The 13,946-nt window shown below is 42.9% G+C and overlaps 1 protein-coding gene across 2 annotated transcripts in view; it reads left to right on the plus strand.

The window, feature by feature from the left end:
• CCDC12 (coiled-coil domain containing 12) overlaps positions 1-13,946 on the plus strand; it is a 77,233-nt gene that overhangs the window by 37,009 nt on the left and 26,278 nt on the right. For both annotated transcript variants that reach the window (XM_034759760.1, XM_034759761.1), the window contains exon 2: positions 8,812-8,882. In XM_034759760.1, the coding sequence (XP_034615651.1) occupies positions 8,812-8,882 (71 nt within the window). The remainder of the gene's footprint in view (positions 1-8,811; positions 8,883-13,946) is intronic.

A 13,946-nucleotide genomic window follows, 5' to 3' on the forward strand; every position in this document is an offset into this window, starting at 1 on the left:
CATGGAAACATCGGGATGAATTTATTAAAAGGGAAACTCTATATCCTAGTAAAGATAGGAAAGAAGTTGGTAAAGTAGTCACATGTAAAAGAGTTTCACTGAAATATAACATATGAAGGCAAGCAACTGAATATTGAGAAACTGTACAAGTGCTTATATACAAATGCTTGAAATCTAAATACTAAGATGGGTGAACTAGAGTGCCTGGCATTGATATAAGAGGCATCAGGGAAAGTTGGTGGAATGAGGATAATCCGTGGGACAGTGATACTAGGGTACAAAGTATATAGGAATGACAGAGTAGGTTGTGCTGGTGGGGGAGTGGCACTATTTGTGAAAGAGAGTAGAAAGTCAAATAAAGTAAAAATCTTAAATGAATCAAACTGTGCCATGGAATCGCTATGGAGAGAAATCCCATGCTTGAATAATAAGAATCTAGCAGTAGTAGGACCAGGATGGTGACAGTGATTGTGAAATGCCCCAGGAGGTTAGAGAGGCTACAAAGGCAGAAAATGCAATAATAATGGGGGATTTCAACTTTCTTCATGTTGACTGGGTATGTGTCACCTCAGAAAGTGATGCAGTGATAGAATTTCTAGACACCATGAATGACTGCTTCTTGGAGCAGCCAGTCCTGGAACTCACAATGGGAGAAGCAATTCTTGATTTAGTCCTAAGTCGAACGTAGGATCTGGTCCAAGAGGTGAATATAGCTGAACCGATTGGTAATAGGAGTCATAATGTAATTAAAATTAAGATCCTCGTAGGGGGGAAAATGCTAAAGAAACCCTCCACAGTAGCATTTAACTTCAAAAAGGGGAACTACACAAAAATGAGGAAACTAGTTAAATGGAAATTAAAAGGAACTGTCACCAGGATAAAATGCCTGGAGACTATTGAAAAACACCATAATAGAGATCAAACTAAATATATACTTCTGCACCCCAGAAAGTATGCGGACCAAAAAAAAAAAGCCACCATGGCTAAACAAGAGAGTAAAAGAGGCAGTTGAAAGGCAAAAAGGCATTTTTTAAAAATTGAAAGTCAAATTCTACTGGGGAAAATAGAAAAGGCATAAACTCTGGTAAGTCAAGTGTAAAAGTATAATAAGGCAGGCCAAGAATGAATTTGAAGAGCAACTAGCTAAGGACACAAAACTAACAGCAAAACATTATTTAAGTACATCAGAAGCAGGAAGCCTGCCAAACATTCAGTGGGGCTGCTGGACAATGGAGGTGCTTAAGGAGCACTCAGGGAAGACAAGGCCGTTGTGGAAAAGCTAAAAATTCTTTGCATCGTTTTTCACCAGAGGACACGAGGGCGATCCCCACATCTGAGCCATTCTTTTTAGGTGACACGTCTGAGGGACTATCCCAGCTTCGTGTCAATAGAGGAGATTTTGGAACAAATGGATAAATTAGTACTAAGTCACCAGGACCAGTTTGTATTCACCCGGTAATTCTGAAGGAACTCAGATATGAAATGGTAAAACTACTAACTATGGTATGCAATCTATCACTTAAATCAAGATTTGTACCAGTTGACTGGAGGGTAGCTAATACAATGCCTATTTTAAAAAAAGTCTTCAGAAGTGATCCTGGGATTTACAGGCTGGTAAGCTTAACTTCAGTACCAGGCAAATTGGCTGAAACTATAGTAAAGAACAAAATGATCAGATACGTAGGTGAACATGCTATGTTGGGGAAGAGTCAACATGGCTTTTTTAAAGAGAAATCATGCCTCTCCAATCTATTAGGGTTCTTTGAGAGAGTCAACAAGCATGTGGAAAAGGATGATCAAGTTAATATATGTATTTGGACTTTCAGAAACCCTTTGACAAGATCCCTTACCAAAGGCTCTTAAGCAAACTAAACAGTCTTGGGCTAAGAGGGAAGGTGCTCTCATGGATCTGTGACTGGGTAAAAGACAGGACACACAGGGTAGGAATAAATGGTTAGTTTTCACAATGGAAAGAGGTAAATAGAAGTGTCCCCAGGGATCCACTGGGACTTCAGCATATTCATAAATGATCTGGAAAGGGGAGTAAACAGTGATGTGTCAAAATTTGCAGATGATACAATGTTACTCATCATAGTTAAGTCCAAAGCTGACTGTGAAGAGTTACAAAGGGGTCTCACAAAACTGGGTGACAAAATGGTAGATGAAGTTCAGTGTTGATAAATGCAAAGTAATGCACTTTGGAAAAAATAATTCCAACTATATGCACAAAATGATGGGGTTTAAATGAGCTGTTATCACTCAAGAAAGAGATCTTGGGGTCATTGTGGATAATTCTCTGAAAGCATCCCCTCAATGTGCAGCGGCAGTCAAAAAAAGTTAACAGAATGTTAGGAACCATTAGGAAATGCTATATAATAAAACAGAAATATCATAATGCCATATCAATACTGCATGCATTTCTGGTTGCCCCATCTAAAACATATATATTTGAATTGGAAAAGGCACAGAGAAGGGCATATGGAAAAGGTTCCAAACAAGGAAAAATTAAGAAGACAGGCATTGTTCAGCTTAGAAAAGAGACGACTTGGGGGGGATATGATAGAGGTCTAAAAATCATGAGTGGTGTGGAGAAAGTGAATAATGAAGTGTTATTTATCCTTTCACATAACATAAGAATCAGGGGTCACCCAATGAAATTAATAGGCAGCAGGTTTAAAACAAACAAAAGGAAGTACTTCTTCCCATAACACACATCAGCCTGTGGAACTCTTTGCCAGGGGATGTCGTGAAGGCCAAAAGTATAACTGGGTTCAAAAAAGCATTAGATAAGTTCATGGAGGGTAGGTGCATCAATGGCTGTTAGCCAAGATAGTCAGGTATGCAACCCCATGCTCCGGGTGACCCTAAAGCTGCAGCTGCCAGAATCTGGGCCTGGATGATGGGATGGATCACTTGAAATTGCCTTGTTCTGTTCATTCCTTCTGAAGCATCTGGAACTGGCCACTGCCAGAGGACAGGATACTGGTCTAGGTGGACCGTTGACCTGACCCAGTGTGGCCATTCTTATGCTCCCTACTTGCCACAATCCCTATTATCTCTTTTACTCTACTCCCTCTCACCCAGAAAAGGGACAATGCCTCATTCACTCTCCCTCCCGTCAAGGAAGACACCAGGGAGAGAGATTCTATTGCACCCATTGTCGTACTCTCTCAGCACATTGTATCTAAGCATTGACCATAGTAGAAGGGGGTATGGCTAGGTATTTGCAGTGGGAGCGCTAGTGTAGATAGGATGCCAATGGCCACAAATGTTCTGAGGCCTGGTCTACACCTAAAACTTAGGTCAATCTAGCTACATCGCTCAGGGCTGTGAAAAATGTCATGCCTTGCATGATGTAGTTAGGTTGACCTAACCTGCACTGTAGACTCAGCTTAGTTGATGGATGAATTCTTCTATCAGCTTAGCTACCGCCTCTGAAAGAGGTGGATTAATTACAGTGACAGAAAAACCCGTCCATCGATGTAAGGAACAACTGCAGTACAGCAGCACAACTGCAGCACTCTAGTTGCGCCGCTGTAGGGTAAACTTGCCGTAAGAACTGTCATGTAAAGCTGCTGTGAGCTGGGTCAGACATCACTATGCGTAATTTTCCAGATACAGAGAAGTTGTCCCTCCAGAAAACAATTGGGTGCAAATGGGCAATAAATTCCATAAGATACTTTGGAATTAAATCTCAAACAACCTGAAGCAGCTGTAAGATGTTAAATTTTGTGCTGGAACTACAGAGGTATTGCTCTCCTCTCCATCACAGGGAAGATTCTTGGCTGGATCCTACTAAACTGCCTCCCCCCTTTTCCCCCTTGCCGAGGAAGTCCTCCCTGAATCATAGCGAGACTTCAGGTCATCCCGAAGCACAACTGACATGATCTTCGGGGCATGACCGATTCAGGAAAAGTGCAGAGAGCAACACCCGGAACTGTTATGACATTCATCGACCTAACCAAGGCCTTTGACTCTATCAACCGTGATGCCCTATGGAAGGTGCTGTGTAGGTTTGGCTGTCCACAGAAATTCATTTCCATCATCCGACTACTCCATGATGGGGTGACTGCCACCATTCTGTGCAACGGCTCAGAGACGGAACCATTCATAATTTGCACCGGTGTCAAGCAGGGCTGTGTCATTGCGCCAACACTCTTCTCCATTTACCTTGCTGTGATCCTGATTCTCATTCGCGACCACCTTCCTGATGGACTTTTGAGTATCGTATGGATGGCCAACTCCTCAATCTTCAACGTCGCCAAACAAAATCTAAGATTACGAGAATTGGCATCACTGACCTTCAGTATGCAGATGACTGTGTCATTCTTGCACACACAGAGGCCGACCTGTAAAGCACCTTAAATCTTTTTGCAGATGCCTGTCACAGCCTGGGTCACAGCCATTTTCCGTACCTTGGTTGCCACCTCTCCCAAACAGCCAGCATTGACGCAGAAATTTAATACAGGATCCACTGTGCCAGCACATCCTTTGGAAGACTCATTGGAGTAATCTTTAATGATAGGGATCTACAAACAGGTACTAAGATCTTGGTTTACAAGGCAGTTGTCATCCCCCACCATTCTCTATGGGCATGAGACCTGGGTAACATACAGACGACATCTCAAGTGGCTGGAGCGGTTCCAGCAGCGCTGCCTTAGGAGGATTCTCAGGACCAGCTGGGAAGACTGACGCAGTATCATCCGCGTTCTCTCTGCAGCCAACATCAGCAGTGTAGAAATGCAGGTCATGAAATACCAACTCCATTGGGCTGGCCACTGTGTATGTATGCCGGACACTCTCCTCCCGAATCAAGGACTCTTCTCTCCGTTAAATCAGAGAAGAAGGGCTTGCGGAGGGCATCCAAAGCGCTTCAAAGACATACTGAAAGTACATCTTAAAAAGGGAGGCATGAGCCCAACAAACTGGGAGGACTCGGCGTGGCACCACACCATACACCAAGCCACAGCCCACTTTGAGGAGAACAGATGTGCTCATGAGACAGAGAAGCGACAAAGGAGGAAAGAAAGGGCACAACAGTCCAGCCAACAACTCTGTCTCTTCCAAGATTACACCTGTCACTTCTGTGGGAAAATCTGCAGGGCACGAATTCGGTTCCTCTGCCACTTAAATACTCACCAATGAACCCCCTTGGCCGACGTTATCCTTGCATCGAGGGATAGCAGAAGATGATGTCAAACCTCTACTTCAGCAAATGAACAAAGGTTGCGTGCTGAGGGAAATACACAGTTCCTTGGTGAGGAAGAATATTTACAGTCAAATTGAATATTTTGCCAAGGATATCTCTTGTTTCAAAATCTTCTGGGAAAGCTCTAGCAAGAATACAAAGAATGTTAGAATTCATATAGAATAAGAAAAGAGAGAGAGTGCTGATACTCTACAGTTCCATTAAACAGGGTGAACTAGTTCTAAATGTTACATGGTACTATCAAGCCAGCCAGTTCAAGCAAACACTGGGTCTTTATTGAACAGGAAAATTGTGGCAATCTAAATATTGCTAGGATAGCATGGATTAAAACAAATCAAATCCACCTATGTGCATGTCTTTGTGCAATTTATATAAATCCTTTAGCAAAGACTACTGTATGGGTTGGGGGATAGAACCAGAGAAAATACGTTCATTTTCTTTGCTAATTACACCCATTGCAAATAATCCAAATTTTAACCCAAATCATACAGCAGAGTTTTAAAGTTTTGGAGAGCCATGAAATACATGTGTTTGGCCAACTGTTCAAAGAAACTTTTCTAACTCATTTAGAAACCAAAACCTGCTTTAACTGGCCCACTCTCCTTCGGTACCAGTACTTTCAAGTTAGGCATTATGTTTCCCAATTTCCTAGAAAACTTTTCCACAGAAAGCCAACTTTCGTAGAAGTGATGGCTTCTTGTTGATTAGAAAATAAAAAATTATAATTAATTTATGTCAATCTTTCCTGAGAACTTTCCTAACAAAGAAACATCCACATATTCACAAAGAAAAAAAGAATTGGATAGACAAATTACCCCAGAGGAATTGGCTTTGGTCTGGGAAAAAAGTCAGCAACCTCAGTCTGTAGCAAAATAAAAGAAAATTCCTTAATATCTATTTCAATGGAACCTCTCGTCAGACAGGTTTAAAATATATATAGAGAGAGTGAATTGGGATAAAAGTTGGTGAAATTGTGGTGAAAGAGGTATGGTATACCTGTCCGGTTATTAGAGAATTTTGGCATATGCTTCATAATGAAATATTATAAATTGTTGGATATTTATTACTGTGGCCGGAGTCCCAAGGGAGCCAACTGAGGTCACTCAGTTAGGGTGAACTGCAAAGAATGGGGCAGACAATCCCCAAAGCTGGTGGATTTTCCAATACTTAGATTTACCAAACCAGCATAAAACTGCTTCTATAATACCTCAATGGTTACCCAGAAGTCAATAACACAGTTCCCTTAAAGCAACCCGCCTTAGGCCTCCACCCAAAAACCCAAGTGAGATATGATGAGGATTACTGAAAATCTTATTCATCATGTAAGAAAGTTCTACCAATCCCCAAGGAGCGGACACATTACCTCCCAGGTTAATGAATATTCCAGATCTTACCCAAATACACCCTTACAGCCAGTCCTTATTAACTAAACTAAAATGTATTAAAAAAGAAGAGAGAGATAGTATTGGTTAAAAGATCAGTATACATACAAACATGAGTACAGTTCTTGAGATTGAATTCATAGCATAGATGGTGAGCTTTGTAGTTGCAAAGAGTTTTTTCAGAAATATTCATGGGTTATAGTCCAAATGTTCATAGTCAGGGTGGTCCAGTCAGGATTGGGATCTCAGCCTTACGACTTAAGTTTTCCTGCACGAAGCATCAAGCAGGTCGGAGATAAAAAGGATTGGGACCCAAGCCATCTTTATACAGTTCGGAGTCTTTAGGTGAACAATAGGCAATCACGGATATTTTGCAGTGGACATGTTTCCAAGCATCACCGATAATTAGCTACACTGATTTACATAAGGCAATTTATCTATTAGGCAGTCTATCAGAAACTTTAAAGTGATATATAGACAATGACATTATTTCACACAAGATTCATCTAAATGAGCTCTGAATTAATAGCTCTAGTGACAGACAGGAACTGTCTGTTTACAGGGCTAATCATTAAACAAGATATAAGTAAACACATGCGATTAGTATCCCCCTTTAATTTCTAACAATATAGGTTTGCATTTCAAAGTTCTAGCCTGTCTAACATGGAATGGCCCTAATTCCCATTTACATCCCTTTCTAATATGTCTCTAAAGGTTGAACCTGGGTCAATTATCCTGCAGGATGTTTAACCCTTTCTGACCATGCGTCACACTTTGTATAAGATTCGTTGCAATTATATAACAGTGGCAGCAGCAGCGATTTGCATCGTAATATTTTAATTAGATAACGTTGCAATTACCAAATGATTACCAAAAAGCCCCAGGAGGATTACCCAATGATCCTTCGATAATCCTGCTGGTGGAATTGCTCAGGTTCAAAGAATTAATTTCACATCTGCTAATAGCTGCTGGGTTACTGATAGCGCCTCATTGGGGGCGGGGGAGCTCCACGTTAGAGGAATGGCTCCGAAAATATGGGGCATTGTTATGGAAAGAATAATGCTTCAATTACATACTCAACAGAACAGAGGGCCAATAAATGCTTAGATGTTTGGTTACCATTTATTGATTATTCAAAGTACATTCCCTTGCAAATAAATCCGAGCACACGTATCTGATTTTTTTAATATTCAGGTGGATGGACATGGCTGGTTTAATAAATATGAGTCAGTAGTCACACTCACTGCAATCACAAGAAAACCCAGCGGGGCTAGTGGAAAGTGACTCACTCTAATATGGTAACACCCAACTAAATAGAGATTTGATTATTCTATTACTGCGTAATGTTGCTCTAAAAAAGATAAGCTCAGTGTTGTAGTCATTAATGCTGTGTTTCTGATTTACGTAGTAATGATTTGCAAACCTGTTAAAACTTCCTCCGTAGTTATTTTGAATGATAAAGAAGTCAGTGGCTGCCTGGAGCCCTGTCTAAAAGCAGCGCGGAGCTCCCATTGTTGCTGTCACTGGTGTAGCTGACCCATTGCTAGCAAACGTGGGATATGTTTCAGAAAGCAGGCTAGTGTAAACACAAGCTGGTTGTGTGCTAGGGAATAATCCTGCACTCAGAGAGATGGACGTAATAGGACTCTTCATATCAACATGTAGCTCCCTTCGGATCCAGTCCCTATCACTTCAGTTATTGGCCAGAATAGAGTTCTGCCTTCCCTCCTAGCCAGGGGAGCCCAGGATCTAAACTCTGATCTCCTCCCCAACCTGGTGAAGCTGTACACAGCTGTTACCAATCTACTGCATTGTTCTTCGCCCTATAGTGCCCTACTATCAACATTACTCTGTCGTTTAAAACAAGGTTGGAATTATACTGCAGACCAGGTCTCTTAGCTTAGAATTTACCATGGCTTGTTGTTCGCTTGCTGAATTGACTTGGACATCCAGAAATAAGGAGAATATTCGTTCTGAGTGTCATGGCTGCCACTAAGGAGAAGATAATTTAATTGTCCTTGTCTTTGGTGCAAACTAGACACAGTGAAAATTGCAGCTAGCTTTGTCTAAAAGCAAGTCAGGTTTAAATTATACAGACCACTGGTGTTCATATCGGTCCCGTGTCCTCGTTTCAGCGTGGCTCTGGTGCCACTCCATTCTTTTGTTACTGTGCATAATTCGGGAAAGCAGAAGCTTGACAGAAACTTTTTTGTTTTGCAGAATAAGGACAATGGTGAACCTGAGAATAAGCAGTTTAGAGACGATGACGAAGAGGATGCCGCCAAACACAAGTAATTTGTTTATTTTTCAGACGGATGTCTCTGACTGTGTGTTGTGTTAGTGCTGCTTTCCATGGTTTGCTAATTAGGATCTTTCCTTGGCTTCCAGTGCCCAGATAGCTTACTGTGAATTTATCTCTCGGTGAAGATTATCTGACATTGAGGGAATACAATAAAAAACACAGACAGTGTAGCCCTAGCAAAAAGGAAATTATCAGTAAGAAATTTTCCATTTCAGACACTTTAGGAAATGCAAACAGCCCTTCTGTTTGGGAGTAATTCTCGGGGTATGTCTGCACACCAAAAGAAAACCCGAGCCAGCTGGCACTGGCCAGCCACGGGTGCGACTCTGTTTCATGGCTGTGTAGACTTCCGGCTCCAGCAGGAGCTCTGAGACCCTCCCGCTTCGCATGGTCCTAATGTCTGGGCGCCAGCCTGAGCCCAGACATCTCCTCGGTAATGGAAAGCCCCACAGCCCGAGCTCTGCAAGCCCGAGTTGGTTGGCACGGGCCAGCCCTGGGTGTCTAGTTGCTGTGTAGACATACTCTTAGGGCCTGACGCACAAGAGGAAGGATTATCAGAATCATGATTATCAGAATCTGAACACAATTTAGCCTTCTTCCGTGGTTATATTTTTCTCTCCTCCTGCCGTGCCTTAAGCATGGAGTTATTTTTGGCACTCATGAGTGAAGGCCCAAAGGCCAAATGGGGCTCACATTAATTGTGGCTTGCTACTGTGCGTTCCTTGTAACTGCATGGTGTAAAAACAAAGTTGATCAACTACAGGCTTTTCTTGATGGCAAAGTATTTGCAGGTCCCAAGAGAGGCCTCGGGGGCTTTGAATTTAGTGTGCGATCAAGGGAATTTCACGTTCTTCCTCACCATCTGGCGGTGTAGAAATCCCCCTGCTGGAGAGCTGCATTTGAACGGCTGCTTCTGCACACGAACACTTGCTCAATGATGCTGACAGGAGCAGAGTGACACTATTGTGTCCCTGGTCTATTTCAATTCTGCTGCGGAAGTGCTGTGTGCAAGGACTGCCCGGGTGTCATTCTGCACTGGTGGGATGGAGTAGGGTGAAGAGGCAAACTCGTGTATCAAACTGTTCTTGTACCTGAAAGGGTAGCGGGGCCCTGCAGAAGGTAAGTGAGCTGACATGCCAAGAGTTGAAGGTATAGAGCCTGGTGAATAATGAATGAGCTGCTATTAGATTCCAGCCCTCTGCCACTTGATATACTGAGTGAGCAACAAGATGATGCATATTGTGACGCTGTGACTAGACGTGTCAGACCTGTGGCATCTCTGCCATAAGAGATGGCATTATTGTGCCATCGGGGATGCGTTTGTACATCCACACCCTGGTTTATAATGATATTAGCCATGTTCTCTTTGGAGAGCCCTAACAGTGACGTAAAACAGCCTCTATTGACTTTCAGCCCTATAGTTCCTCCCTTTTAAATGTCTTGTCAGGCAGCACAATGAGGAGCTCGAACTGTGCCAGAAGTCGCATTGTTTCTTACCAAATCTTCAGCCTGTGTACTCTGGAATTGGCAAACCACCTTCTCCTCCAGGGACTATTGGAAATTCTCATAATCTCCTGACCTCTGGCTGGTGCCATAAAGGCCAAAGGGTCTTTTCACTTGTGTACAGTGTCCTTGAAACTTCAGAGCAGCTGTACGAGAGAAGAAAGCTTTAAGCGTGACACCAGCTGCTCCCTGTCAGAAGTCAGTTTTGTATCAATGGGCCTAACTCTGCCCACTGATGCATGCTCAGGGCTAGGTCAGGGGGAGTCGCATGCTTTTGAAAGTACAATTTGTTGTAAAAAGAGTAAAGTTTGCTTTCTTTAGCAATTACACAAGGGTCTTGCAATCTATTGGGTAGTATGTCTGTCCAACTACTCTCTGTGTTGCCAGGATCCAAATGTAACTTTGCAAGGCAAATTAGAACAGTCTCTTCTCTGTAGTGGATGTTTGAATCTCAAATTCAGTTTTAACTGTTCAGCTGATAGAGATATTAGCTTTGCAATTAAACTTCTTTGATGTACTTAGGAATTTCACTATTGGCTCACTCCTTTACCAGACAAATATTCTTTTAAAAATAGGGGTGGCCTACAACTCCAGGAAACTGATACCTTGCTTTCATTCTAGATTTGCATCTTCCAGTGGTGTCTCTGAACTACCACAGCCCCTTGAAACAGGGACTAGTGCTTGTAAGTCTGGCTAGTCACTAAAGGGAGGCTGATCAGGTTGACCCTGAACTTGAGAAGCAGTAGGCTCTAGAAATCAAAGCTCGTTAAGGTTGTTGCAGTATTTCTGTAGCACTGCAGAGGCTATGCAGCAGGCTAAGAAAAACCCTGTTGTCTGGAGTTGAAGACAACCAAAAACTTGATCCAGGCAAGTGAATTGTAATTGTCCACTAAATAATCTTGTGACCTACTTACCCTGGATGTATCGTCTAACCAACATGACTGATCTGAGTCTGTAAAAAGAGAACCGACCCGCCAGCTTTGGTTTCATGTGGAAACCATCAGAAGAATATTATTTAGTTGCCTGCGTCCTCACCAGCTTTGCTAAGCTCCTTCTGGCTGTCTTTGGCCAGGTGTACCTCCTGCTGCACTTGAGATTGGGAGAGAGGATTCCATGTTGCCAACAGTGTAGCTACCAGGTTGCTATATGGCTGAATTAATAAATGCAAAGTAATGCACATTGGACAGCATAAGCCCAGTGATGCACACAAAATGATAGGGTCTAAATTAGCTGTAAACACTCAAGAAAGAGATCTTGGAGTCATTGTGGATAATTCTCGGAAAACATTGCCTCCATGAGCAGTAGCAGTCCAAAAAAAAAACCCGAAGTGTTAGGAGCCGTTAGGAAAGGGCTACATAATAAAACAGAAAATATCATAATGCCACTATAGAAATCCATGATATACCCACACCTTGAATACTGCATGCAGTTCTGGTTGCCTCATCTGAAATAAGATATTTTAGAATTGGGAAAAGTACAGAGAAGAGCAACAAAACTGATTGGGGTATGGAACAGATTAAAAACACTGGGACTGCTCAGATTGGCAAAGAGATGACTAAGAAGGGATGTGTTAGAGGTCTATAAAACCATGAATGGTCTGCAGAAAGTAAATAAGGAAATATTATTTACCCTTTCACACAACACAAGAACCAGGGGTCACCTGATGAAATTAATGGGCAGCAGGTCTAAAACAAACATAAGGCAGTAGTACTTCACACACCGCGCAGTCAACCTCTAGAACTCGTTGCCAGGAGACGTTGTGAAGGCCAAAAGGAGTCTCTTGGTCTACCCAAGGCCGTGATCAAGTGTCTTGATGTTTTTGGTCTTTTGGCCTCGAGATGAAAACCTTGCCTTTGTTTCTGGGACCTTGAAGTGAAAAAATTCTCTTAGTTCATGGAGCATAGGTCCATTGATGGCTATTAGCCAAGATGGTCAGGGATGCAACCCAGTGCTCTGGGTGTCCCTAAGCCTCTGACTGCCAGAAGCTGGGACTGGATGACTGGGGATGGATCACTTGTTAATTGACTTGTTCTGTTCATTTCCTTTGAAGCATCTGTCATTGGCCATGGTTGGAAGACAGGATCCTGGGCTAGATGGACCATTGGTCTGACCAGTATGGTCGTTCTTATATACCACAAAGAATGTGACAATCATCTTTTTGTTGAATAACTCCGTTTAAGATCCAGGTGATCATTAGATAAGTTGCTTTAAAGAGAAGTTTTCTAGCCCATTGGATAACTGTTGCACAGAAGTTCTCCCTGTGTTGTCTGTCTTGATGTGCTACAAGCCTTGGAAAGCCTGAACTGAGAAGATGGTTCCTGGGTTACAAGGCACTAGCCTAGGACTTGGGTGACCCAGGTTCAAGTCCCTCCTTTGCCACAGACTTCCTTCCTTGTGACCTTGGGCAAGCCATTTAGTTTCTGTGCCTCAGTTCCCCATCTATAAAATTGGAGATGACAGCACTGCCCACCACATGGGTGCTGTGTGGATAAATGCATTAAAGATACTGAGGTGCTCAGATGGTACTGGGGTCAGATGAGTACCAAAAGGAAAAAGATACTTCTGTGTTAGTCTACAGATCCCACCAAGCTGACCCGCCTGACTGGGACCATTCTGGAGTTGTCACTATGGTTTAAAGACTTTTTTAAAGCCACACATACAGTGCTTCAAACCCTGGTGAATTCTTGATGGGTTTTCTTACCTTATTAATGGGGCTACTTTCTAAGAATCTCTTCTTTGGATATCCCTCGATGCGAGGATGATGTCTGCCAAAGGGGTTTATTGATGGGTTTTAGGTGGCTGAGGAGCCCAATTCGTGCCCTGCAGATTTTCCCACTGGAGTGACAGGTGTAATCTTGGAGGAGACATAGTTGTTGGCTGGACTGTTGTGCCCTTTCTTTCCTCCTTTGTCGCTTCTCTGTCTCATGAGCACGGCTTGGTGGGCTCTAGCTTGTTGTCTGGTGTGACTCCGCTGTGTTCTGTTCCGCGCCAAGTCCTCCCAGTGTGTTGGGTTGATGCCTCCTTTTTTAAGGTGTACTTTCAGACTGTCCTCGAAGTGCTTCTGCTGCTCTAGATTTTTGAGAATTTACGAGCCCTGGTCTACACTGTGTGGGGGGGATCGATCTAAGTTACGCAACTTCAGCTATGTGAATAACGAAGCTGAAGTTGACGTACTTAGATCGACTTACCGTGGTGTCTTCACCATGGTGAGTCAACAGCTGCCGCTCCCCCATTGACTCCGCCTGCGCCTCTCGCGGCGCTGGAGTACAGGAGTCAACGGGAGAGCGCTCGGGGGTCGATTTATCACGTCTAGATTAGACGGGATAAATCGATCGATCGCTGCCCGGTGATCCGGCGAGCAGTGAAGACGTATCCCGAGAATTCTGATTTCCAAGAATCTGTGCTGCTGGTTGACACTTCTGAGCCAGCCTGGTAATTGGGGCAATTCCCCTTCTTCTGTGGTAAGTCTATTTAAACAGTTATGCTTTAAAGAGTTCTTAACCATAAACTTCAGCAGCTTTATTTTAAACCATAGAGTATAGATAGAAAA

This window comes from Trachemys scripta, chromosome 2, assembly GCF_013100865.1.
Source record: "Trachemys scripta elegans isolate TJP31775 chromosome 2, CAS_Tse_1.0, whole genome shotgun sequence".
NCBI classification, from domain to species: Eukaryota; Metazoa; Chordata; order Testudines; family Emydidae; genus Trachemys; species Trachemys scripta.